This window comes from Epinephelus fuscoguttatus, linkage group LG18, assembly GCF_011397635.1.
Source record: "Epinephelus fuscoguttatus linkage group LG18, E.fuscoguttatus.final_Chr_v1".
Classification (NCBI taxonomy): domain Eukaryota; kingdom Metazoa; phylum Chordata; class Actinopteri; order Perciformes; family Serranidae; genus Epinephelus; species Epinephelus fuscoguttatus.
In genome coordinates, this window is record NC_064769.1 from 28876010 (window position 1) to 28903714 (window position 27705).

At 40.9% G+C, this 27705-nt stretch overlaps 1 protein-coding gene across 1 annotated transcript in view; it reads left to right on the forward strand.

Annotated features, from left to right (window-relative positions):
* si:ch211-196i2.1 (collagen alpha-2(I) chain) overlaps positions 1-27705 on the forward strand; it is a 148300-nt gene that overhangs the window by 104240 nt on the left and 16355 nt on the right. Inside the window, exons 28-57 of the mRNA XM_049604679.1 lie at positions 537-590; positions 752-796; positions 1877-1930; positions 5027-5071; positions 7149-7202; positions 7626-7679; positions 7797-7850; positions 8709-8762; positions 10501-10554; positions 14210-14254; positions 14527-14571; positions 15605-15712; positions 15892-15945; positions 16066-16119; positions 17935-17988; positions 18236-18343; positions 20687-20740; positions 20865-20972; positions 21172-21225; positions 21459-21512; positions 22220-22273; positions 22370-22423; positions 23871-23978; positions 24146-24199; positions 24305-24358; positions 24577-24630; positions 26356-26409; positions 26780-26833; positions 26927-26980; positions 27171-27224. Coding sequence (XP_049460636.1) covers positions 537-590; positions 752-796; positions 1877-1930; positions 5027-5071; positions 7149-7202; positions 7626-7679; positions 7797-7850; positions 8709-8762; positions 10501-10554; positions 14210-14254; positions 14527-14571; positions 15605-15712; positions 15892-15945; positions 16066-16119; positions 17935-17988; positions 18236-18343; positions 20687-20740; positions 20865-20972; positions 21172-21225; positions 21459-21512; positions 22220-22273; positions 22370-22423; positions 23871-23978; positions 24146-24199; positions 24305-24358; positions 24577-24630; positions 26356-26409; positions 26780-26833; positions 26927-26980; positions 27171-27224 — 1800 coding nt within the window. The remainder of the gene's footprint in view (positions 1-536; positions 591-751; positions 797-1876; positions 1931-5026; positions 5072-7148; positions 7203-7625; positions 7680-7796; positions 7851-8708; positions 8763-10500; positions 10555-14209; positions 14255-14526; positions 14572-15604; positions 15713-15891; positions 15946-16065; positions 16120-17934; positions 17989-18235; positions 18344-20686; positions 20741-20864; positions 20973-21171; positions 21226-21458; positions 21513-22219; positions 22274-22369; positions 22424-23870; positions 23979-24145; positions 24200-24304; positions 24359-24576; positions 24631-26355; positions 26410-26779; positions 26834-26926; positions 26981-27170; positions 27225-27705) is intronic.

Sequence of the window (27705 nt, forward strand, 5' to 3'; positions counted from 1 at the left end):
AGCGTAGCATCAATGATGGTCCATATCAAGTTTGAATTGTGTGTGTGTGGATAAGCCACTGCATTAAAACCACTGACAGGTTAGGTGATTATACCACACCCCAAAAATTGCTCAGGAATGGCCCAAGGAACGTGACGGAGAGCTCAAGATGTCGACCTGGCCTCCAAATTCCCTGCATCCCAATCTGCTCAAGCCTCTGTGGGACATGCTGGTAGCCCAAATGCCCTGTGTCCATGCCTCAAAGGGTCAGAGCTAATGGTCTGATCCAGCCCCAGGGCCACTGGGGCTGTCCTGTGGTGTCTGGCACCAGGGCGTTGGCGGCGCATCATACGGATCCTTCGAGTCTTGTTAGTTACAAGTTGGGGCCTCCATGAATCAGACTTGTTCTGATACGTCTCACAGATGCTCGATCAGAATGAGAGAGAACAGAATAGAAATCAGAACAACATCAACATTAAAACAAACACAATGAAGGCAGTTTTTGTTGTGGATATTGATGGTCAACCATAGTCACTAATATCTGAACTTCCTTGAAGGGAAACAGGGGACCAGATGGACGTAACGGCAAACCAGGACCCAGAGGGAACAAGGTATTACAGTAAAGTTTGAATAAACTGATAGAAACTTAACAGTATTGCCAAATTAAAGCTAGCCTACAAATAGCTTGGCCTCAGATACCTATTGTATAATTTTTGTATTCCACTAGAGTTATTTGGTGTTGATGTCACCTTCTGTCTTTACCTCCTTTTAGGGTCGGACTGGGCAGAGGGGCCCCACTGGCCAACCAGGTCCATCGGTAAACTTTAAGCCTGTCAGAAATTATTTGAAATGTAGCCAACCCAGAATTCTATATGTATTCAAAATGTAGGTCTTTAACAATGCTGAATATTGGTGGTACAAATATTTTTATACTTAGCAGCTAGGTGTGTAACTGTACACAGGAGTCACGGTTCAGTTCATGTCCCTGATTGAGAGGTCACAGTTTGGTGCGAGCTTGATACAACAGGGAAAACCCCCAATGCATTGCGTTCATTTATTTAAAGTAGTAGTAAGTATAGAAGACAGACATAGTCCTCTTGCTTGGGACTGAGGTGGCATTTTGCCTGCTGGCAACTTTGGTGAACTGTTTTTATTATGAAAATAAGCAACATTTCAAACACTTCTGTATTACACTGTACAGACACTGGACATTTTCCTAAAAAGGCAACAGGTCACAACAGGCTAAAAAAACATATCAAAATATCAAAATTCATGATGATAAGAAATAAATCTTGTATATGTGTTGCAATTACTTTCACCTTGGCTTTATTTAAACATTCAGAGCACCCAAACATTTATCATCCTGGTGATCAGCACATCTGGGTGATGCCGTTAAATGGGCATTGGCATGCTGGATATGTTTCCATTCACAGACCCCACAACAGCGGAACAATGCCGAAACACTTTCCTAGCCAAAGCTATCTCTCCAGTGCTGTTGTAGCTAACCAGAAACACACAAGCCGGTCTTTCAGCTCCATTGTTTCATTTGCGGTACACTTATTGTGCTAACTTCAGCACATGTTGCAAACATTGTACAGCTAAAATTTTGCAGGGAGAACTCCTGCTTGTGCACTTTGTTACGCACATCAATCTACAACTCGTGTACTCTGCATGCACTAGACCGTGACCCCCAGAACCTTGACGGTTTGATACAGTTACACAAACTGTTTGTTAGCAGCGACACGTTTCTGTTCTAGATAAACCTTAACCCTCCTGTTATACTCAGCTGTCATACTGGCCTGCAGAGATAAAGGCATAAATGTGTTGCTTAAATTTTGCAGAATGAACAGTTTGCATTTGTGTGTGTCTGCGTGTGTTTGTGGTTGATCCTTCACAGGGTTTGCCTGGGCCACCTGGACCAGAGGGAGCAGAAGGAAAGCCTGGTACACAGGTTCCCATTCTCTATCATATTTCAATTCCATCACATCTGTAAAGTTGTGTGTGTCTGTGTGTCCTCTACTTCCTGCCATATACCTCGCAAACATTTAATATTCTGCATATTATTTATTTATTTAAATATTACATGGACTTCTTTGACACACACCTCATTACCTCTCTTGGTTTAAGTCCGCAATTTGTGTCCCTTAGAGGGTTGAGGGCTAAAACTGGTGATGAGCACAGAGGGGAGAGACACCTCACTGAACATCATCACACACTTCACTCCTTTAAAAAAAAGTCCTTCCAGTACTTTTCTGACTGTTGGATGCAAGCTTAAAAGAGTGACATACTGAAAGACTGCGAAGATGGAAATGCCCCCAAAGTGTCAAAACTGTCTGCCAAGTTGAGTCGAGGTGACTCTCATGGTGTAATAGTTGGTTCAGCCAGCAGGAGGCAGTCTTTGTACAGTGCAGCAGTACTGTGGTGAGCTGTAGTACATTTCAGCTCTGTAGTAAGTGATGCAGAGTTCATGCTTTAGCTCTATCATTTATTCATCACTGTGTTTCATACATTCTCTGTTTTTAGCTTCTCAAATATGAATATTTGCCCTTTTTTCTCTGTGTTATATCATTTTGGACTGCTAAGTGAACAAAACAAGAACTTTAAGCAAGACACCTTAGCCTCTGGGAACTATTGATGGGCTTTTATTTATTTATTTTATTAACAGTAATGAATAATGAAAATAATCGTTATTTGCAGCCACTGGGGTGACTCAATTAAAAAAAAAAAAAGTTGCCGCTGTAGTTTCATTTTAATCAGAAAATTGTCTTGATTTGAGGAATATATTTAATAATAAAGTGAAAACAGTATTAATTAAATTGATTTAATATTTGGGGAAATGTACTTAATTGTGTTGTTGCTGTAGGGTTAGCTGGGAAGACCAATACCGCTCTGTTATTTGTCTGGTAAATATGAAGCTACAGCCAGCAGCCAGCTTAGCATAAACACTGGAAACAGTCCAGCACACAGGTCTATTTAACCTTTGGACAGAGCCTGCTTCCCTCCTGTTTCCAGTATTTATGCTTGAACAGTCGCTCATCACACTCTGCCACCTTGCTACTGCCAGGCTGTTGTACCTTGTGGCATGATTGCTACGAAGTGAATGTGAGAGGAGGGCAGTAGAGTTTCAGCATTGTACTGCTGGCCTGATTACCAGTGTGGTGATAGCATCTCTGGTTGGGAAGTATTATGTGTACTATTTGCCATTACCATATACTTTCCCTAACATTAACCAAGTGGGTTTTGTTGCCTTGACTTATAGGGTAACTTTGGTATTTTCAACTTGACTTGACAAATGTAGACCACAATTTTTTAAACAGGTCCAGTATGGAGAGAGATTTTACAATGCAATCTAATCTGGCATTAGTAAAGGTCAGTTGTGCACTGTCACATCCACTAAAAGTGCTTGTTTTTGCCACTGATAAACTCAGATTATTATTCCATGTGTCTGACAATATTATGGTAATGATCCCTACAGAGGCCAGACTTTTTATTTAAGTGTAAGTTCCTTATTGTTTAACCAGAAACTGCCCCAAGCAACTGATTGAAATTGCAAACTTTGAATGGGCATATCTCATGCCCCGTACGTCGTAGAGACATGAAACTTTGCACAGAGATGCCTCTCCTCATGAGGAACAAATTTGCCTCAAGAACCCATAACTTCCGCTTATATAGATTTTCCGCCATTTTGAATTTTTTGAAAAACACTTCAAATCGATCTCTTCCTAGGAAGTTTGAGCGATCTGCATGAAACTGGGTGAACATAATCTAGGGACCAATATCTAAAGTTCCCTCTTGGCAAAAGTTGGAAAACTTACTCAAACTGAGCTTCTATAAGGCAATGAATATTGCGGAGGGTGAGGCAACTTTGTAGGCATATGACCACACATAATCTGAGGGGACCCCTCCATTATTGACCCCATCAAACAAAATGGGGGCGCTAGAGAGCTAATTTCTTATCTAGGCCTAACCGCCATATCAATTTTTACTAAACTTGGTAGATATGTAGAACAGGACGCCTCAAGGTGACTGGAGAAATTTAACTCTAATTGGCCGAATGTTTGTTTTTTTTCTAATTTTTGGTATGACTAAGTCATGGTATGGTATGCTGTACATAATCACGGAAACTGTCAGTGTGTCATTCTGTCTGTCCCACGTTTTTCTACTCACTGACGTGGTCAGTCTATGTGAAACTGCACATAGGCATTGAGGATTGGCATAGGTACAACATGATAAAGCTAACAACGAGTATGGACTAGTTTAAATAAACAGTAAATTTAGCGTGTATAGAGCCAGCATATTCTCACATCTAACTGAGTGAATGAAGGGTTTATTTCAACCAAACCAGAGTTGGTGATTGTTTGAACAGTGGAATGACAAACTAAGCTAGCTTATGTGAGTTATTTTGTTTCTGTTGACTTTCAATGAAGTGCATTTTACATTGATAAAAGTACAGTTTTTTAAATGGAGTCTGGTGGGTTTGGCAATTGCAACTTCAGGGCTGTTTCTGGTGAAACAAAAAGGATCTTACTCTTTAAAAAAAAGTCTGTCTCTGTAGGGATCCTTTCCATAATGTTGTCACACATACAGAATAATAATCTGAGCCTGTCGGTGGCAAAACAATCACTTTTAGTGGACGTAAATTGATGGTGAATGCCCCAAGTTGTTACATTGCAGGATGTTCGCCGCTGTCGGTTGCAGCGCTGTCGCTCAGTATTGGACCAATTTCAAAAATTGTTGTTTCCATTAGTCACTTAGACACAAAAACATGTAAAAATATGATCCAGGTTGAAAAATACCGACATTACCTTTTAACCATAATAATACAATAATCATCCTGTGGCTGCAGCTTCATATTTAATAAGCCAATATAAGAGTGGCATCAGTCTTCTCAACTTAAGGATTAAATGACTTGATAAAGTGGAGATTCATGTTCAGAGTTTTTTAATTTAATTCGTTAAAGTGATGACATTTACTATTTGCACTCTGAATGACCTCTGCTCTGGGGGAGAATTGCATTGTCGCTATTTTCTCTGTCCCTCCGTTTCAGGGTCCCGCAGGAGCAGCTGGCAGTGCTGGCAGTAAAGGACTGACGGTAAGACTGTTAGCCTCAGAATGACCTCAGCGTCCACTTCATGACATCATCCCTCCAGCTTGGCTTTTTTTGGCTCTTTGCCACAAACTGCAGGGTTCAGCTGAATATAAACACATTATTACAGTTTTACAAGGCAGGCAAGGATTAAATATGGAGGACTTTACTGATTCATGAGCAGGCAAACACAAGAAATACTGCCAGAAAAAAAAGTTTTAACAGGATGGAACCTGCTACTAGCCAGTTAAAGAGATTAGGTGTGCTCACTAAAAGTGGCAGGGGTTGATCAGAGTTCATATCTGTAAGCAGTAGATGATTTGTTAGCAAAATGACCAAATGCATCTTAAGGGAAAGTTGAAAAGAACTTTCAAGAGAGAGTTCAAGAGGGCGTAAAACCCTTGAGAGGTGATTGGGTGGGATCGGTGCAGTCTGCAGGCCGCTCTTGTTCCCTGGGTCAGCACCCAGACCTAGGGTAAATAAATTATTGAGAATTATTGAATTTTAAATGAGGATTTTCCCACCAGGAAACTCACAGACCATCTGCATGTATTAAGTCATCTCGAGTGATGCTACTCAGCCAATCAGATCTGTGCATTACATATGGAGTGAGTGAGACAGAGGCAACGGTTGGAGAAATAAGAGTCCGAAAGGTAATTTCAAGTGGTGTGTTCTGACGAGAGAAAAGTAGACAGTGAAAACAGAGCTTTAATGCAATGTGAAGTGCCACTACAAGAGCACAGAGAATCGTCTGAGCAAGCATACCCACTCAAATTCTGAGGGCACAGAAAATGAAATATTTTATATTGTAATGAATCACTGAATCATAACACAAGATAGGCATTATGGCTAAAATACATGGGGCATGAATACGATGCGTCACATAGGCGAAGAGGGGGAGGATTTTTAATCCACTATACAGGCTTTGTCTTGTCTCCCCTGACAATTTTTCTGATCACCTACTGTGTATAAGCATGTGGGTGCTTCATACACAGATAAATATACATGTGGTATACCACACTCTTTGGTCAAAAGAATGTGGACACCTTAACATTACACCTATTGAACATGTCATTCCAAAACGATGGGCATTAATCTGCTGCCATCCATCAGATGTTGGAACATGGCTGCAGGAGTTTGTTCTCATTCAGCCACAAGAGCATTAGAGGTCCAACACTGATGGTAGGTGATAAGGCCTGGCTCACAGTAGGTGTCCCAGTTCATCCACAGGTGTCAGGGTTGAAGTCAGAACTGCAGATAGGCTCACCAAACTAGGAAAACTATGTTTTTATGCATGGGGGTATTGTCATGAAACAAAAAAGGGTCTTCAACAAACTGCACAGAGTTGGAAGTACACGGTTACCCGTCTGCAACTTGTCTGAAAATATCATTTGTATAGATCTGTGGTTCCCAGCTGCTGGGTTGTGGCGCAAAAGTGGGTCCCAGGTGCATTCTGAATGGACCGCAAGTGACTCGCAAATGTGTTGTTTGTAAAAATAACACTTTATTTTTTAGTACAGTGAATTTCCAGCACAGAGCTTTTATTTTGAAGTGCCGTTTGTGCTTTAGAGTGAGTAACTAACTTAAAGCTACTTGACAGAGACAGCAAACTAACTCACTGACATGGCAAAACACAAGTAGGAGGTTGCAGACCAAATGTCCTGCAACATCCAGAGAAAACTGGATTTACTCCTTAAGAACTGCAGACGTGCTGCTGCTGAGTAATAAGTTTGGTATTACCAAATTAACAGTCGCCACATTATTGATTTGTCAAGTTAACAAAGACAAATGTAGCCCGTTTAAGAGCCTTAAATTAAATCTTAATCACCAGTATATTACCCATAATGACACGACCAAATGAGATGGCCGAGAAACAATTAAATGGCAGATTAAGCAACTATCAGTAAAATACTGAATCAGTTCATTTAAACCAATAATTTAACAGCTCACTGCATATTTGTTAATTGCGAGAAATAAATGACAATTTGCACTTTTTAAGTCAGCTTTACAGTTCTCCCGCTCTGTACATTTTCACTGCTTGTGGCATTTTCTGCTTTTTTAATAACAGTTGCTACTTTTCCAGGGTTTTCAAGGAATTGCTGGAGAGAGGGGAGCAGATGGCCCGCCAGGTTCTCCGGTATGCTTTGTTATCATTCTGTGGCTGTGTCATTTGGAAGACAGAGGACTTGAAGACTGAAAGTGCTGTGTGACACTGAGTTTTTCAGAGACGAGGCAGTCGGGCAGGAACTTTGCTGTGGAAATGAACAAATCCTCTGAAGCATACAGTATAACTCAAGAGACAGCAGATGTATTGACTGTTTATCTGTTTTGTGAAACAGATGTTTAAGAGTTTTATTCAGAGTTGAGAAAACTTCTGAGAAGCTAAGCTGAGCTGCAATATTGTGGGGGTATCAATTATCTAATCCAACTTCCAGTCAGATAACAAACAAGGTATGTACGATCGAGCTATGCAGTCCTGTGACTCTGATTGGCTGAACAGATAGAGATGGTATTGGCTGCTGCTTTGAACCTTTGGTAACAGATTGCTTTTATCTGACAGGGGCCACCAGGGAAACCAGGACCTCCAGGATCACCAGGACCCCCTGGAGAAAAGGTGAGTCGACAGGCACAGAGCAGTCATGACCTCCATTACATCAGCGCACACGCAGATATCTGTTGTATGTTGTCATTATGTGTCATGTACATGCGTGTTTCATGTGTTATTTCTCAGGGTTTCACAGGGAAGCCGGGCGTGGAGGGACCTCAGGGCCCAGTAGGCATGTATGTAAGTGATTCTTCAGCAGGACATTGCACCTGTATTACCTTCTCACAGCATATATATTACGTATGCAGAATATACATCACATAAACATACTGAAACTTATCTGTTACCCGTGCGTGTGAATTAGTTGACACACATTATTATCATGTCAGTAATTCAGACGCTTTTACCAACAAATTGATGCAGCAGGGCTCGACATAGTAACTGAAGTGTAAGATGTTTCCACAAAATATCTCACATTTGATTGGTTAGAAAATTGCTGTGTAATTAGAATATAAATGTGAAACAAGATTTTCGTCAGCAGAATCAGCATGTCAGAATGGGTTCATTGGATAGAAGGGAGCACTCAACAAAGTGATATCTGCCATCACGGGATGGTAGATTAAGGCCCATCATTTTCACATCATTTTCAGGTTTTACCAATTTTCACAATTAAGAACACAATTTTCCAAAAGATGGAGGTAGATAGAGTGTAATTGATTTTTATGATGGATTTTTGTGTCCTCACATACACACAATTTGTTGTTTTTCCTGCTGGAAGAGGACATTGTTCACTGAGTTATTTGTGAATTATATCCTGTTGAAATAATGGAAGTAATTCCAGTAATAAAAAAGGAAGAAGGAATAATGGAATATGTGTGGGTTAACTGAATTTTACACCAAAGCTCCTCTAGGTGATAAAAATGCATTAAAGTTATTCAAAGTAGCATTAAAAAAAGACTATTGACCCTACAAAGGGTATTTTTCATTTGCCTTCTTGAGCCCTACCTAAAGTCTGTATGGATTCCCACAATTGTCTGTAAAGTGCTGAATGAGCCTTTGTAATGTAACTGATTATAGTGTTGTTCGTTCTCCCATCAGGGGATCCAGGGGAATGTGGGCATGCGTGGACCCCCAGGTTTCATAGGAGAAAGGGTAAGGTCATCTTTCTCTCACCTATCAGAAAGGATACTTTACCACAATATTTAAAATACATATTTTTCCTCTCACCTGTGGAGCTGTTTATCAGTCTGGATTGTTTTGGTGTCAGTTGCTGAGTGTTGGAGATATCAGCCGTAGAGATGTCTGCCTTCTCTTCAATATAATGGAACTAGATGGCACTCAGCTTGTGGTGCTCAAAGTGCCAAAATATTCCAGTTGAAAAACTCAACAGCAATGTCTCTTTTCACAAATCTTGACCCGGACACTCAAGATAAGCCACAGACTTTGTTGTGATCAGTTTCATGTCTTTCTTTTTTTTTTTTTTTTTTTACTGAACCACACCTAGCAACTGTATCACCGTGCAGGAGGAAGCGTGCATCTACTGCTAGCTCACCTAGCACCATTAAGGCAGCTAACAAGCCAAGGAGGATGCCTTTAATGTCACAGACACAAGCTTCTCGTCCATGAGGAGATGCACGCTTCCTTCTACACAGTGATGCAGTTGGCAGGTGTAGATCATCCATCCATTTTCATCCACTTCTCCTGGGCTGGTCGCTGGGGCAGCAGGCCCAACAATGCAACCCAGACGTCCCTTTCCAGCACTTTCCAGCTCCTCCTGGAGGAACCAAAGGCGTTTTCAAGCCAGACGTGATATATAATCCCTCCAGTGTGTTCTGGGTCTGCCCCTGGGCCTCCTACCAATGGGATGTGCCCAGAACACCGCGAACGGAGGTGCCCAGGAGGCATCCTGATCAGATGCCCAAACCACTTCAGCTGACCCCTTTTGACGCAGGGGCAGCGGCTCTACTCCGAGCTCCCTCCACATGTCCGTGTCTCCTCCAAGAATCACCACTTTAACGCTGGGGAGGGGTTTGCGTGTCCTTGTGAACCTGGGAGCTGTGTTGTCTGGGGCTAATAGCCCTGGTAGGGTCTCCCATGGCAAAGTGGTCCCAGGGGAGGGGCCAGACTAAGAGCGAGAAGAAGACCTTGATGACACGGCATATTTGAACTTTGAGCACCTCACTCGGTATGGGGATACAGAGGCCCGGTCAGGCTCAGCCAGAATAAGATGCATGGTCACCCTGTGGGCCCACCACCCGCAGAGACAGGAATCAGGGTCTGCTGCATTGTGTGCTGGGCTCTGGTGAGGGTGAGGGTGTAGTTCAGTAGAAATACATCAAACTGCTCACAACAAGGTCTGTGGATTATCTTGAGTAAGCAGGTCATGGTTTCTGAAAAGAGACATTGCTGTTTTTCATAGGCATTATTTTGGCACTTTGAGCATCACAAGCTGAGTGCCATCTAGTTCCATTATACTGGAGAGAATACTTTCATCTCTAGAGCCGATATCAACACTCTGCAACTCACACCAAAACAATCTAGACTGATGAATAGCACTACAAGTAAGAGGGAAGATATCTATTTTTGATTTTGGAGTGAACCTTTAAGCCTTGTAAAAGAAAGCTTTGTTGATTGAAGAAAGGATTGGGAGGAGAGCCTTAAACATATTGTTTTACATGACAGCAGTCAAGTATGTTTAACGGTGGAGCTAAGAGAGTAAAAAACTATTTCTAAGAGCAAAAATTATTCTGAAGGAGGAAATTTATATTTAGGCTTTTTTACTGAGATTTTATCAATATAAGTGAACACGTCTGAATCTCTTTGTAAGCAAAAACCACCATAACATTAATTGTAAGACACAAAACAATCTCTTCCTTTTCCTTCTCACCAGGGAGAGCCCGGTTTGCGAGGTTTACCTGGACCTGTTGGGAAGCCAGGACCTGCAGTGAGTGTCTATAGTTTATTTTTGTTCTCTATTTCCTTCCTCCTGACCCCTGGGAACTGCTCAAGGTAATATGAGAGTAGGGCTGAGTATTGTTGAAAGGATTTGATTAAGACAGCAGCTATGATGGGGTCACACCATGGAGGGTTTGGTAAATAAAAGTAAACCAGTGAAGTGTGCAGCTGGTGTGCAGGGACTGGCTATTTATGGAGGCGAACAGGTCGCAGTGATTGATTTTGTTGGGGCCACTGGTGGCAAATCTAATGACAGAGTGATCGAGGACAAATAAATTGCTCCACGGACTGTTCTCCAGCCTGTCTTCTGCAATCCAGTGTCACGTGGCATCCTCAGTGTCAGAGCAGCTTTCCACACATTACACATTACATTACAGCTCAGGTGCATTGTGCAACTTTTGGCAGTGGTGTGTAAAAAATATGACAATGACACAAGAGAAAATACAAAACAAAAATTGCAAGTTACATTCTGATAACATAAATTAATTTGTTTACAGCTCAAAAAAGTCACTGCAGATGAAGTATAAAGTTGCAGTAATGGTATTAATTGCAGTTAAAACATAGCCAGTGCCGCATGATGTCCAGTTTAGTGGACAGATGACTAAGGTAGGAGCGACAGTGTTGCTGTCAGGTGTTCTTGACAATTGTTTTTGACCGCTGTGATGCAGATTGTGCAACAAGCTGAAAGTTGTGTGTTCCTTTTGGATCAAAGATAAAGAAATGGACATTTATTCAACCTATGTTTGCTAGTATGAATAAATATGATTGTTCTATAATTGGAGCCTGCAGTTCAGTTTCTGAACACAACTCAACCAATAAAAGCTGTGGCATCAACCGAGGCAAGCACGTCAGCCAGGTGAGGCCGAGTTAAACATCTCTGTGGCTGCAAGTAATCTGCTCAGCTCCTACAAGGCATATCTTAAAGATGATGATATGGATCAATGTTTTCACTTTGTATCGATGATATTTTGTAGTCCATCAGTGAGCCGATACATTGATCTAGATTGATGGGTCATTACACCTGTAATGCTTACTGGTTTACGTAGCTACAGAATGTGGTTTAATTGGGTGGTGCAGTGGGGAGAGCTGTGGACGTAGAAAGCTTTGAAATCAGGAAAAGCAGCAGGTCTCTAACTCAGGAGTCATGCATAATTAAATTCCAGCTGAGAATTAATTTGTTAAATGTCCTTAAACACACACCTGAGCGTAGAAATGCAGGTACACACACACAAATTTGTACTGTATGCAATGACACCTCTGACTGACGGTTTCTCCTCTGCTTTGGTGAAGTTGTACATGAATCTGAGAGGTCAAACTTTCCTCCTAGAACTTGTCAAACTTTCTGTACCCTATACATCCGTCCTCCTCTTCTGGTTGGTTAGACCTGGGAATAAGAAAGTCCCTCTTGCATGGAAAGAGTTACTCTCAGTAATGGAAGTTGGACTGTTTTCTGAAGTTCACTTCTTGTCCACAGTCCTTCCTGCAGTGTCATTGGACACACTTTTTGCTCATTCACATGGTCGCACACTGCTGTGGTGAAATCCATCAACCTGTCACAGAGTAAAGTTACACAGGGCTGAGAAGGTGGGTTCATCGGCTGCTGGCTTGAGCGCTAAATACAGTGATAAACTGAATGCCTGTGTCCACATCAGTGAATGCATTGGAAGTCAGTAATCATGGTAGTCTTATGCCACTTCTTTTGAATACTTTGTTATTATTTATCTGTGTGGCAGGTATGTGTGTGTGTGTGTGTGTGTGTGTGTGTGTGTGTGTGTGTGTGTGTGTGTGTGTGTGTGTGTGTGTGTGTGTGTGAGAGTATGTGTGCCGCTTTTTAAGGAGCTGCACAACAAATTTTGTCACAAGGTGCAACAACAATAAAAGCATTGTGTTATATTCTAAAAATAATCCTCTCAACAAAAGGGACAAATGGACAATCTGAGCGAGGCTCTGCAATTTTTTCCCAACATATCACATCCATACTTTATTCTCACAGGGAATAAAAGAAAAAGTGATAAGAGCTGTGGAAAGTAGACAGAGGCTGTGGAGAGCAGTGTTGTGAAAAAGTGAAACTTTAAAACCTGTGATTTTCTGTTAACGGTGTGACAATACACTCACTGTCCAGTTTGTTAAAAGAAAAGGTGTAGGAGGAAGATAATAGCAGGCGCAGCCATAAAGCCGCTGGGCTAGATATATAACAGTTCTGGCTTTTTCAAAGAAATGATATTAAGTAATCCCATCAACCATACACCTCTCACTAAGCAAGCAACCATAATATTATTCTAATGAAGAAAGGATATTTTATATAGTAAGGGACATTTAATGCATCACTAGATGGATGACATACACATGAGTACCAAACAAAGATGCCCACTTTGACCCTCCTTTTTTGCCATATGTTATCAAACTGCAGCAATCAAGTCAACTTTATTTATATAGCACGTTTCATATGACAAATGTAAACTCTATGTCCTTAAGATACATTTTTAGTTTGCTTTTAACAGAGAACATTGTTGTCGCAGATCGAAGTTCATGTGGAGGAGAATTCCAGAGAGTAGGACCATAATGACTAAAAGCACCATGAGCTGATTGAGAGCTGATTTTAGGTACAATGAGTCGACCTTTATTTGACATTGGACTGAGCTAAACCATTAAAACATTTAAAAATAATAAGAAGTATTTTAGAAGGAATTCTTTGTTTTACTGGGAGCCAGTGAAGAGAGGATAAAATATGAGTTATGTGGTTAGACATTTTAGTTTTAGTTAAAAACCAGGCAGCAAAACTGCCTCAAATTACTGTATTTGATTACAAGAAAACTCCACAGGGTTCATTTGATCATAGTCTGTATATTTTACAAAGTATACAGGTTAAATAGAAATTAAGAGAGAAATGAAGTGAAAAATGTGCCTGAACAGCATAAAATAGAACAGTTTAAAGGCATATTTTATAGAGATGCAGAATACCAAGGAAAACAAACCTGTTCACAGTTAAAAAAGAAGCAGTTAAATAACATCGCAATTATAGTTTGGTGTGTGTTTCACTCTAAATTTTCCTTTTGTTGTATATTCAGCATCACTTTATTTGTAGACCAACAACAGAAATGTGTATTTTATAATTGTGTGAAAATGTTTAGAGAGACGTGGGTATATATTATATACATTTTTGGGCTTACAGAAAGCTAAACTTCTCTGTCTTATTTCTTGACACAGTACTCAGACAGAGTGGCATGGTGGTGCAGTGGTTAGCATTGTCGCATAGCAAGAGGGTCCCAGGTTCAGACGAGATGGGGGGTTCAAACCTGGGGTGGGGGAGTCCTTCTGTGCAGAGTTTGCATGTTCTCCCTGTGTCAGCGTGGGTTTTCTCCGGGTACTCCAGCTTCCTCCCACAGTCCAAACACATGCAGGTTCATTGGTGACTCTAAATTGTCCGTAGGTGTGAATGTGAGTGTGAATGGTTGTCTGTCTCTATGTGTCAGCCCTGTGATAGTCTGGTGACCTGTCCAGGGTGCACCCCACCCAATGTCAGCTGGGATAGGCTCCAGCCCACCTGCGACTCCTAACAGGATAAGCGGAACATGAATGAGTGCTCGGACAGAAGTGTTAGCAACTACCATGTTCTGATTTGCCTTGTCTGTTTTCTTTCTCAGGGTCTACCAGGTCCTGCTGGAGAAAGGGGACCCCGGGGACCTCCGGTAAGAGAGACGTCTAATAGGAGAGTTTGTGCCCTAAATTACAGAGGATTAAATATTCTTCCTTTCCCACATGGTGTTGATTGGCATGCCAGAAATGGCATCATCTACAGTCCCATGTAAATACGGTTGAAACAGACACGGTTAAAAGTTAACATCAGATTCATCCTTTAAAATACTGTCTGTATATGTAAAAGGCTGAGATCCAGTCTGAAGAAGTGATGAATCCACTAATCAACCAGCAACTTAAGTGTAACACTTGTTGTTTCCCACAGGGTCGGCCTGGAGATGAAGGATCCAAAGGGATACAGGGTCCACCAGTAAGTTACAGCTCATAGTGAAGTCAAACAGTTCATAGGACTCTATTTTCACAATGGCTCGTCACTGTGTGTTACAGGGCTATTATGTTTGCTTTTAAGTGGCATTTTAATTGGACACACTCAGTGTTGGCTTGTCTCAGATTAATCGGTGCCAATAGAACGTTTTACAAACTATCATTATTGGTTGAACTTGCCTCCCATAGTGGCTAATGGCTGCGCTGCCTCCACCAGTCACACTGGGACGCACATAAGTGACCGCAGCTAAAGAGGGGAGGGTGGTGTTAAATGGAGCAATAAGGAGCTTCATCAGTGGGTAAGTGGGTATAGCTCCAGAGATGCAGGTCCCTTCTGGTGTGTGAGCGCCTCTAAGTGTATTGATATTCATTTGAACATGTATTTAAATTTAGATTTAAATTTTATGGCTGGACTGCAACAGCAAGGTATATAGGAATAGTCCATGATTGACTGAGTGACTGAAATTTTGAAATTAGCTAAAAAAAATAAATAAATAAAAATCAGACAGTTAGTTTGACGTTTATATATTTATTTAGGTATTTATTATTTTGAGTGTGACATTCAGTGGTCTAGATTTATATATTTATGTCATATACGATAAGTAAGATATGATATGTACAAATATTTTGGTTTATTTGAGGGAGATTCACTCAATCGTGAAACAGTCAAATCCCACTGCAAGTTAAATTAAATTTTATTGATTAGTTGATGTATGACTCATAGTCCATAAACCAATCATGACAAACTCTGGAAAATGTCACCTGTCATTCTCTGACACTTGTTGATGCGGACCACTGATTCATGAAAACTGATTTACCTGTTTGTGCGTGTGGCTGGCATCCCATAATGCATCTGTCAATTATCTTTTCAAACTGACATTGATGATGAATTGACTCAGTGAATCACAATTGACTGCTACTTATTGATAAACTGTGCATAGAAATGACACACAGAGGACACATCTGATTACATATTATTTTGACATTTATAAAAAAAGTAAGATCAATCTCCATCCTAGGGCCCTCCAGGTCTCCCAGGTAGTGATGGCACAGCTGGAAAACCTGGACCCAGGGGAAGCCAAGGGCCCCCAGGACCTGAGGGGCCACAAGGGCCAGCAGGAATCCCAGTGAGTGGGTACCTACCATCAACTGCTGCTCTTACCTATATATCCCAGACTCTTTACAGTCTGGAAAGATGAAAACGTATCAGTAAATTTTATTTACACAGAAGTTTCTGACCCCAGTTGACCCGTCATAAGATAAAAAGTGTATCATTTTTGACCACATGTTTGTTGGGTGTCTTCAGGGCCCACAGGGTGCTGACGGGTTATTAGGAGTAGCAGGAGAAAAAGGACCCAAGGTAAACTTAAAGTGAATATAAGAAGCATGTTTTATGGGTGTTTTATTGCAAGAGTTAGGTCTGTGTAACCTTCTTTTTATGTTCAGTTATTGATACTGAGACTTGTACTGTACCCTCCAGGGTTTACCTGGCCTGCCTGGTGACGTTGGCCCCACAGGACAAGATGGACAACAGGTTGGTTCTGTTTTATGGTGAAGCAAAGACAGCAGTGTTTTCACATACCCAACAACAAAATATCTTCTTCTTCACTTGGACTACTTTTTATGTCCCCACACTGGCGATAGCTGTGGCTGGAGGCTGTTTTCAGTTCAGGTTGTCTGTATGTATATCCCCCTGTACCTGTACGTACATACGTATATCTCAAGAATACCTCAAGAGAATTTCTTTAAATTTGGCACAAATGTCCACTTGGAGTCAATAATGTACTGATTTATTTTTTGTAGTCATAGGTCAAAGGTCAAGGTCAGTGTGACCTCCCAAAATGTGTGTTTTTTTCCCATAAAGAATTGATATGCTAATTATGACAAAACTTTGAACAAATGTCTAATAGCATAAATTAATGAAGTGATTATATTTTAGATCCAAAAAGTCTAAAGTCAGCTTCACTGTGACATCACGTTCTCATTCAGTGTTCTACATAAAACACTCTTCTGCCCATCACTCAGTGTCATATCTCAGGATCAGAAGGGGCAACATTTGGTTAGATACGTAATTGCCGACTATCATCTTAGGTGCCCACCTTAAAAGTTGCGGATTGTATCGTTGTCTTGTGCAGTCGGGGGAAATGTGTGTGAAGCATCTATATTTTCACAGACATGGATGTAATCTGTAAGAGAAACTGAAGTGGTGTGTGGAGGCATACGACCATGGGGCGGTAATTCTGGTTCTAGCACTGTCTTCATTGTGAACATATAGACAAGCAGTAAAATATTTATACAACGAAATGTAAGTTAAAGTTGCCTTATAGAACAACAGAGAAAATGCTACCAAATGCAACACTTTTTATTGCAAACAGCTCAAAACTATTAGATTATGACACAGCAATTAAAAATGTAAAAGCATCAAAAACTAAAAACACATTGATTACAAATTAAGTGTAGTCATACACCTGTGATCTAACATCTAATCTCATTTTTTACAAGCATCATCGGTGCCTTGATGAGGTTACATTTTTGGCATTAATGTTTAAAATAAACAACTGGCAGATGTAACCAGCTACATTTTCCAAAGTAAAGTCTAAAACTCTAATAGTGTACACGTCTGTCCTGTCTGTCCTCAGAGTCAGCACCTGTCAGTACTTTTTCTGCACAGAACGTTTGTTTTTAATCTCTTTACCTGAACAAATGCACAGTGGATTAGTTGCTGCTCTGTGCGCACAAGAGGACAGTGAGATTCTAAAATAAGAAAACACAGGATTCACGGGCAGAAAGCCAACAAACAGCATGAAAAGCTGTGTAAATTCTACTTAAAGGCGCCTGTGGGTATACAGATAACTACTGGACACTGTGTACTGTTTCTCCATAGAGCCTATTTAAAGTGAAGAAATATGCCAGTTTAGATTATTTTTATGCACCATTTATTTGCTACGCACAGTTATGTTTATCAGTGCCTTTACACTTTTATCTGAGGTGAAGGCACACGGTTATTTTAGGATACTTGGGCAGGGCATCATGTATATAGCTACTTTCACAAATGCAGTCTATGTTCAGGAGCATTACCTGCATAGGGTCACATGTGAATGGGAGCAGGGATTCTGGAAAATCTGTCCTGTCAGTGTCCCACCTCAACAATCTGTCACAATTTAGGAACAGGCTGGTATGGCTCTATCACAGGGCCTTTACAGGGTTTAAAAGGGAATCAACTTTGTAGCATGATGCTTGTTAGATCAAGCATCACTAGTGTGGTTTTATACATTAATTAATACTACATGAGGACGGCAGAGGACATTTTATTTTCAGTTGATAATTGTTTTGATTTCTGACTCATCAGGGTCTCCCTGGCCAAACAGGAAATGAGGGCCCACCTGGACGGAAAGGAGACCAGGTCAGTGATCAGACACATCATTCCTGAGTCTTTATGTCACTAATTATTCCTACAAGAAAGAACTTAAGAAAAAAAAGTTGTTTTGTGTAACTTGAGGACAAGTTGCCTTTGTTTAGTGTTGTGGAACTGCAGCCCCGTGTTTGAGAGAATTAAACCCTTTAACAACCAATTAATTACTGGAATTGAAAAGCCTGCAGTCAGTATTTGTGTCTGATATCTAGTCTTCTTATGTTGCCATGTTTGACAGGGGGACCAGGGGGCCTGTGGGAAGCTTGGTCCTCCAGGGACCCAAGGAGACAGGGGACTTGAGGGCCCAAAAGGCTCACAGGGACCACCTGGACCAGACGGTAAAGAGGTGGGTACATTTATCTGCAGAGTTGATCTTCACCGCGAATGATCACAGACGTTCTCACACGTGTTTGACTGCTGTCTTATAAATGACGGAGCAGCTCCACAGGAGATGATTTTCCAATTCAGTGAAGAATTTAAGGACCTCATCACATCAACATTACCTCCACCCTGTTTACATTATAGCATTGCACAATCTGTCCAAAGTGTGTTGTGGTGAACAGATGTGCTCGTTGTATATTTTTGTTTTTTTGTTCGCATTACAGATCATTTCTGCCTGAAATATCTATTTCAGGTGCTCTATGAAATAGGTATAAAAAGGTTTTGAAACACGTTAAACCACCATCACTGTTACATAAACCGTGAAATGAAATGTTCCCGATAATGCGATGATGGCAGTGCTTAACTCAGATTCCTGTGAGGGTTTTGAAATGTTGATTATATAACAATGACATGAGCAGATAGCTGGCACGGCCTGGGATTGCCGTCATACCTTGAGCAGGGGTGTCTTCACTCAGCTTGATGAAATGCGTGTTCCACAACTTGGAATTGTGCCTTACACCTCGAGAGAAGTGAAGACAAAACAGTAGTGTTAGCCTGGGAACCAGACAAACCTGCAAGCTCATGTTTTATTTGCTCTGACAGATGTGTCTGGTCCCCCTCGTGTTCAGACAGATTCCCCCTGACCTGGCCTGCTTTGTGCCAATCAAAACTGTTTATGTAACGTGGGGTGTGTGTCAGACAATGACTGACACCTTGTGGAGCCTTCACGCCTAATGCAAAATACATGATGACGTTATTTTTGGCTTAGCACGCTCACACCAGGGGACAATACAGCGTGCATAAACCTGGTTTATTGAGGCAATTTGGAAAACAGCTAAGTTGGCTGCAGCTGATGTGGAACCTTCTGTTGAAATGCTGTTTTCAAATTCCGATGGCAAAGCAGCAACATTTGTTCACCAACGTATTGATGCTACACCATCACAGCTTATCTCTGCACGCTGTAGTCCTTTTACATTTGTCCATCACTCAGTGCTACGTGACCTTTTGTTGCTCTAAGTGGTTGTAGGTCTACTCAGTTGCTTGCACAGACATTTTGGTTTATGGCTGCTGAAAAAACTAGGGCTGCCCCCGACTAAGAATTTTCCTAGTCAAACAATAGTCGTCATTTAGGGCCATTAGTCGACTAGTCGGCCACATGTTTACATTATTAATCTAAATATTAAATGATATATTTTGGGCAGGGCAACACAATGGTTTGAGTTGAAGGTGTGAGAAAGAATAGTATCAGTAACATTGTTAACACTGTGCTACATTACAGAGAAATACAAACCGTACTAATGAACCTTCATTAATATAGGCCTATATTTTATCTCCAAGTGCACGTCACACACTGAGCGAGCCGCCTGTTAATGACGCTGTGGGCTAATGGGCATGTAGCTACTTCCATGTTTCAGATGATACGTCATGTTTGTAGTCGACCAATGAAGATGAGTTTACATATCACCTTGGGTTCATCCTTCACCTTCTCAAAATGATCCCACACTTTGGATTTCCTGCCCGACATGTTATTAACTAGCCTGGGGAATAACCGCAGGAACCAGCCCTGGAAATTAGAGGTGCTGTTCGTGTGTAGGCCTATCGTCCGTGGGGCAGATGTAAAGCTCTGGGTAGCCCTGCACTAACATGATCAACTTTTCCGTATTTATCAGACTGAATATTTACAGAAGAAGGGAAAGATATCTGTCGGCTGTGATTGGTTTGTTACGTGACTCCTGTCTGACTGCTGAGCGTGGCCTCTTCCTGTATCTGTCCTTTCAAATTAAATTCCCACATGGTCCAGTCATATAGGTTTTGATTTATTTTGACAAGGCGCAGTTCCTAATAGAGTTTCACATTTGTTTTATTTATTTATCTTGCAGACTAATGACCTCTCTGGTCAACTAGCGTTTGGTTGACTTTTAGGAGCACTAGAGAGAAACCCATGGAAATCAACTGAGAGGTTCCAGACCAACACGCGTTTGGGATTTGGTCGTGCAGTGTCAGGCTAGCAGATGTTATTACTGTGTAATTGCTTTGGTACTTTTTTACTTCGTTAACTGTAAAAAGCTATCTGTTAAAAAATGTACAAAATATGGTTGTAGTTTCTCACCCATATAGATTTCAGTGATCAACCTTGAAATTAAAACAAAAGGCAAAGCAAATATCTTACATTTCCACTGTCTCATCTTATGGTATCAGTCTTCTAAGCGAATAAGCACATTTTTCCCAATATGGTGAACTATTCATTTAAATGAGGTGCACAGTAAGACAGTTACTCAGCTCCAGACTCATGTCTCCTCCTCTGCAGGGTGATGTCGGGCATCCCGGTGAGGTTGGAGATCCTGGACCCCAAGGAGAGAAGGTACGTTCACTGCTTTCCTTGAATGGAAAAGTTAAAGTTTTGTTCACATCTCTGATGACAAGGATGTTTGTGTTGTTGACTCTGAGTTTGCAGTTTCTGATGAGACTGTGGTTGCTGTCTGCAGGGTGAGGTGGGACCTCTAGGATTGTCTGGTCGAGAAGGCCCCTGGGGAGACCTTGGAGAAAATGGCGAAAGAGGTCCAAAGGGTGAGAAGGGCCACATTGGACTGATGGTGAGCGCAATTTTACTGCTCAGTATGTGTGTCCGGCTTTACATTTCAGTGATACGATATACTTCCAACATCCTAAATGTTTGGATTAGGGTACTGGGATTAAAACATATCAGAGAGTGTTCCTTGAAAACCTCATGGCAGATGAATCAGACTGATGTGTAGAAACTGTTCCTGACGTCATTGTCATCCTCCTGAACAGGGTGAGCCGGGGCTGATGGGTGAATTGGGACCTGCAGGTCTGGCAGGGTTGAAGGTGAGTCTGTTACCAGCATGTATTGATGCTCTTGATGGCATGCTGCTTGAAGTGACCTTTAAATTAACCTTTATTGAACTGTTCACAGCTGGGATAGAAATTTATCGATCCATATGACACATTAGTTCCACCTGTTTTCCTGTCACCACACATTAAAGCTGATGTTAGTGTTTATAGTTTTTTTGTGTGTGTGTGTGTGTGTGTGTGTGTGTGTGTGTTTGTCCTCATTTCAGGGAGTCACAGGCCCTCGGGGACTCTCAGGGCCGGACGGACCTCAGGGCCAGAAGGTAATATTACACTGTTCACAACATTGTCAAAACAGTGTCATTTAATTGCGTCAAACAGAATAACACTGTGGTTTGACAAGAATATTTGTAGCTGACATTTTCAAATGACTTTTAGTTGATGGTATTTTTCGTAACATGAATGAGTCAAGTCACAATTTACAGACATGTCTTCAGCTCTCTGGATCCATAGCTGAAGCAGGTTTAAGGTCAGATTGTTCCTGGTTGCATTTGACCTCATTTATTTATTTATGTGAGGTTTCAGAGTTTTCAGATGACAGAGACAGAGTTTTGACAATTTGGGTTTTGCTGTCCTGGAAATATAGACATTATTTTCCCTCCTAGAGATCAAGGACAAAGCTAGGCTTGTAGTGGTGAGCTGTTGTCTACGTGTGCAGCATTTGAATTACTGTTAAGGTTGCAAAGGATAAACCTCAGTGGGATAATAGATCATAGATAAAATATGAAAGTTCTCTTGTCCTAAACTGTTCCACAGCAACACTAAAATAATATGTTTTTGTAGCTTGCACAACACCGCTATCAGTGTAGTAGCTTTAAGATATCACCTCATTGGCAGGACCCCTGACTCATCTGGCACAGAATGTACTCTTTGTTGTACATCTTTGTTTTTTTTCTGTACAGTACATCACCTGCAGAGCTGTGCTTAAATCAGATCAGTTAAACCAGAGTAAATGTCTCCATCTCTCCAGGGGGAGTCTGGGCCTGTAGGAATTACTGGACCTCCAGGGTCACGAGGCCCTCAGGTAATCTCCGATTCCATTTAACATTTTGCACAACATGGTGTACAGCACAGCGATAAGAGGAAAGCCACTCGTTCCCTCCATTTGTCTCACACACAGGGAATAACTGGTGCTCGTGGTGTCAGAGGAGACGCAGGGGGGCTGGGGCCGCCTGTAAGTATCCTAGACAGTTTTTATTTTAATTTATTTGGTTTGTTTGCCAATCAAATTACACACAGATACACCATCTGTTGCACTGACGTTATTTGTCTGAAGCTAATATGCCTCATTCTGTATGTTTTGTTCTCTTGTGCACATTGTCCTGTGATGGCAGTATTTTAGTTTTCCCTTTGTTCTGTGACAGAAGCATGAGTAATTTAAGTGTTCATGAGAGGATTATACTTTTAAGTGATTTAGAGAGTGTAGCTAATTACAGTATTTAGGTTTTAATGGTCAGCATCACTGGTTGGACGGCTCCCAGCGCACGAATTCTGACTTTGTTGATCCCCTGACTATTCCTCTTATGTCACCATGGAGGAGGTTGACACTGTGGTTTTGAGTAAAGTGTCTGAGAAATTATTGGATGGAATTCAGTGCATTTGGTTCAAGCTTTTGTCAATACTTTGGTTCATGTTAGGGCTGGGCAATATAACAACTATGTATGATATATTGATATATTTTCAAGTGGGATATAGATTTAGACAACACCATTTGTATAGAGTGCCGAAGTCGGAAAAAATATGAATGGCAGTGAATGAGGAGAGCAATATTATCTTTTGGTCCCGTTTTAGTTGTGACATGAAATCCAAATATGTCGGTAATGAATTTAAAACATAAATTTTAAGGTCGAGAAAGTCATACTTTGTGGTAAAACTGTTGAGATATAAGCTTTTGAAAAAACCGTACTTAGAAAAACTACACAGGAGGCGGTCGCGTATGTGACGTCATAGCTTTCGCTCGCTTCCAGCAGCTTGGAGTGACTGCAACCTGGCACACACAGACATCTTCAATCATAAATCGATTAATCATAAAACAGTGGAATTTCAGCGGGGAGGCCAAGCTGCAGGAAGCGAGCGAAAGCTATGATGTCACATACACGACCTCCTCCTGTGTACTCTTGAGTCTTTCTAATTAAAAGCTTTCACATGCTAATTTGCTAAACTAAAATGGTTCATATTGTAATCATTATTCTTGCTTAATGCCAGCATGTTAACATCGCCATTGTTAGCACATTAGCATGCTTGCGCTAGCCTTGAGCTTAAAGCAATGTTGTGCCTGAATACAGCCTCATGGAGCCATGGCTGCAGAACCTTTTTATTTTTTACCCTGTTAATCACAATAAAAGGAATTACCAGGAAAAGAAGAAGAAAAACTCAATTGCTGCTTGTATTTGCTGTATTAACATACATACAGATACCTAACAACTTAGGAAGTGCAAGTCATTTGTAGATGTTTTCTTGGGATAGACTGTAGGCGGTTGAAGTGGTGCCAACAAACATGTTACCCCAGAGCTGATGCTGATTTAATTTACTTCTAAGTTAAATCTGATTTAGCCCAAATGAGAAGTAATATTAACCTATCAAGGTAATTGTGTTCCTTTTCTGTGATGTTTGCACGACAGGGTCCTGTTGGACCAGTTGGACCCCAGGGAGACCTGGGAGCTAAAGGGGACGGAGGACCACAGGGAGAGAAGGGAGAACCAGGAGCTCCAGGAGGACCAGGGGAACAGGTTAGTGAGGTTTTATTTATCTACTTTATGGCATCTATAAAAGCTAAGCACATGTCTGAATGGTGCTATATCTTCTTGATGAAAACATTCTAATGCAAATAAATAGATTTATTTACTGTGTGCAAATGTCCATAAAACAACATCAATAATATAAATCACCTATGCAGGGTGAGGAAGGTCTGCCAGGAATCCAAGGTCCTCCAGCTCTGCCTGGGTTAGAGGTAAAAACCGCTGAGTCAGTCAATGCTTTGTCTGATCACTATTGCTGATGATTGCTTTTTTCCCTTCAACAACACTGTTATTTGTGCCTCTTTTCTCTTTTTCAGGGGCCTCCTGGAGAGATAGGACCCCAGGGTCCCCCAGGTCCCGCAGGGGCTCCTGTAAGTGTGTGGATAGGTATAACACAGAAACACTATGGATGATGAAACCATATTTTGCCTTCAGCAGCAGCTGGTCTATAATTATACCATTTGTTTGGCTGTGATTTGTTATGACAATAATAAAAACCATAGTGTGTGTTTGTTTTGTTTGATTAAAAGATATTTTAACAGCACAATTTAAAAGAAAAAGGAAAAAGAAATCTGTCACCTCTTTGCAGGGAGTTTCGGGGAGACCAGGACCTGAGGGGAAACAGGGCATGGTCGGGGAGAAAGTAAGATCCTCGTATTCCATTTTTATGTACACCTTAATGTGTAATTTAATATATTTAATACAATACAATTCTAGTTTTCCAGAATATGTCAGATCTTAAGTGTTTTAAAGTAAAAATGATTTGGTATATTCTGGGGGTTTATTCTGCAAGTAATAACACAATAGAAACAAGCTGAAGGAATAGTTCAATAATTTTTTTCAGTGTAATTTCATGTCATGTTATTTTGTGTTTTCTTTATCTTCAGTTTGTTTCAATGTGATGGGGTTTTTTTATGGATCATGTGACTTCCTCCCATTGGCCGGTGGTACACAGGAGAGGCCACACCTGTGTTGTCTGTTTTTTTAAAGCCATGTTGAAAACCTACAGTTATCAAAACACGTTGACCTTTTTTAATGATTCAGCTACTTCAATGAAGGCTTTAATTACTCATCGAAAAAAAATTCAATGAGTAATTAAAGCCTTCATTGAAGTAGCTGAACCTACATGCATTTGAAATTCAACCAAAGTATGATGGGGGCTTGGCTAATTCAGATGGTTTGCTAACACTATGAAGAAAAAAATGTATAAATGTAAATCCAAACCCACACTTCACCAGTCTTCGGTTGAAATAGTTTTTGGTCGCATGATCTTGTGGAATAGGGAAGTTGGTTTTGCAGCAGCAGTTGCTACAGTTATTTCAATAGCAGGAGAGCCCATCTAACTCTAGTTTTAACCCCCCAAATAGAGTTCTTGTAGACCGATGCAGAAGCTAGTGTCATCCTGGTTCCGTCTTCAAAAAGCCAATGCGATTTTGCCCTTAGATTTTGGATTACTGCCGAAGGTAAGCACAGTGGCAATCAGAAGTTTGTGATATTTAAACTTTTTTCGGCAAGATAATCTTCACAAATGAACAACCTTTTATGATTTTTGAAGCATTAATGCAATTGCCAGAAGTAAAAAGGTAATGATAGGGTATAAATGAACTACACTCCGGTCACGTGACTTCAGCGTCTCCACCATTACAGGGCTGTTAAGCTGTGTTTGACCTGATGACATTCTGTAGTCTCATTTAGCAACTAATTAGCAACCGTCTGTTTTAAGACACTTAAAGGCTTCAACATTCACCAGTGTGATGTTTGCTGATGTATTTTATGTTGTAGAACAAAACAGGAAAGTCTCCTAAGCTTGTGTTAACCACGGACCTCGTGTGAGGCATCTAACCAAAGATCTTAGACAGGTCAGGACCGTGAGGGAGGGAAAAGAACAGAGTTGAGTCAAGATGGAAGGTTCAAGCAGCAGCAGCAGTCCCTCCAAAACAGACTTCCATTTCCTGGCAATATCACCTTCACTTTGACTTCCAACATGTGCAGCACAAGTCTGTGCCAGTATTGTTTTTGTAACGATAATTTGACCAACTGTAAATGCTGAATATGCAAAATGCATTTTATTTGTATTGAAGATGTTCCAAGATGTTAAAAGCAAAAACAGAAACTTAGTGGAAGTGCCTGCATTCATTTTTTTGTACACATAATTTGTGTTCTGTAACTGCCTATATTTCAAAGTAATCTGACCCTGCCTGTCTTTTGCTCGTTTTGAGAACCAAATGTTTTTTCAGACAGCTCTTTTAAAAATTTGGAATATAAAAATAACCCTACAGCTGCTAAATTACTCCTTTACCAGTTGGAAAATGTTCAGAAGTGCACTAATTAGCTTTGTCACAGACCAGTTTATATTTAACCCCTACAGGGAGACGATGGCAAGAACGGACCACCAGGGAGGACGGGTCATGTTGGAAGGAGGGTAAGAGCTTTCTGTTTCAGTCTTGTTTAACATTTCACAGGTAAAATTCAGTTTTTAATAATATACAGATGTTGCAAATAATCCAGACTTAGGATGAATCCAACAAGGTCAATATCCAGTCACTCTCTGTCTGTAATACCAATGCTATTACTTTTTTACGACTCTGTGATAAGAGAGCCTTTGTTTGGTGTCAAAAACAGCAGCATTCATACAGATATTATGGAGTGTGCGTTGGATAAAATGGCCAGAAACAGACAATCTGGCAGCCTCTGCATGTGCAGATTCATACATAAAACATGAGGTTGCTTCGTGCATGTCCCCTTTTGTTTCTCTGTAACCTCATTGAAAAACATTGCAAACTTATCCACAGGGGAAACGGGGAAAGGCTGGAGTCAGAGGGGCCAGGGGAGACAGAGGACCTAAGGTGAGAAACACGGAAACAAGGCCACAGGCTTTGTGTACATCTGGTTTAATAATGATGTATGAGCCAGCAGTAGATTGTGTTTTTGTCATTCAGGGCCAGAAGGGAGACACAGGACTGGTGGGCCTCCCTGGATGGCCAGGGCTCATCGTAAGTCAATTTATTTGTTCACTTAACACCTGTTTTTATTTCCTAGGCAAACATATTCACATATTCAGCAGTCTGTCCTGCTGTGGAGGGATGAGATTAATAAAGAAATGAATTTCACAATTAAAGTGTGTTTGATCAATCAATGATGTGATTTCCTTTTGATATGTTTCTTTCATTTGTTGTCCCCAAGGGAATCCCGGGCTTGCGTGGAGAGCCAGGAGATCAAGGCAAAAAGGGGAAAGAGGTAAACAAGAATTTATAAGCCCAACACACACCCAGTGAAACCTTTATTTTTATGATCAAACCCAACTGGATCTCATTGTATTCAGTGTGTAAACAAGGCTAGCTTCAGTTTTTGTTAAAATGATAGGGATTTATTCAGGATTCAGTAAAAAAAAAAAATAGCATTTTTGTTTCATTTATTTTTAATAGAATAGTATTAGTATGTTGCTTTATTTAGAAAAATCCAGTTATAAAATAATATAAATCTATAGTACTGAGTGCTGAGCACCGAGCTTAAGATTCTGGAGCATATCGCAAGGATGTCACTCAGATTTTGTCTTAACATCTGACTCCACAAAGCAAGTAGTGCTGCTGGAACTTACGGTTTCCCTGGGAGGACCCATGTGCCAAAAAAGGCCAAATACCTTGAGCTGTTAGAGGCCTGTAGAGAGAGGTTGAAAGGCCCGCTGTGAGCCAATCGAGGTGGGCTGCAGGGGTTTCAC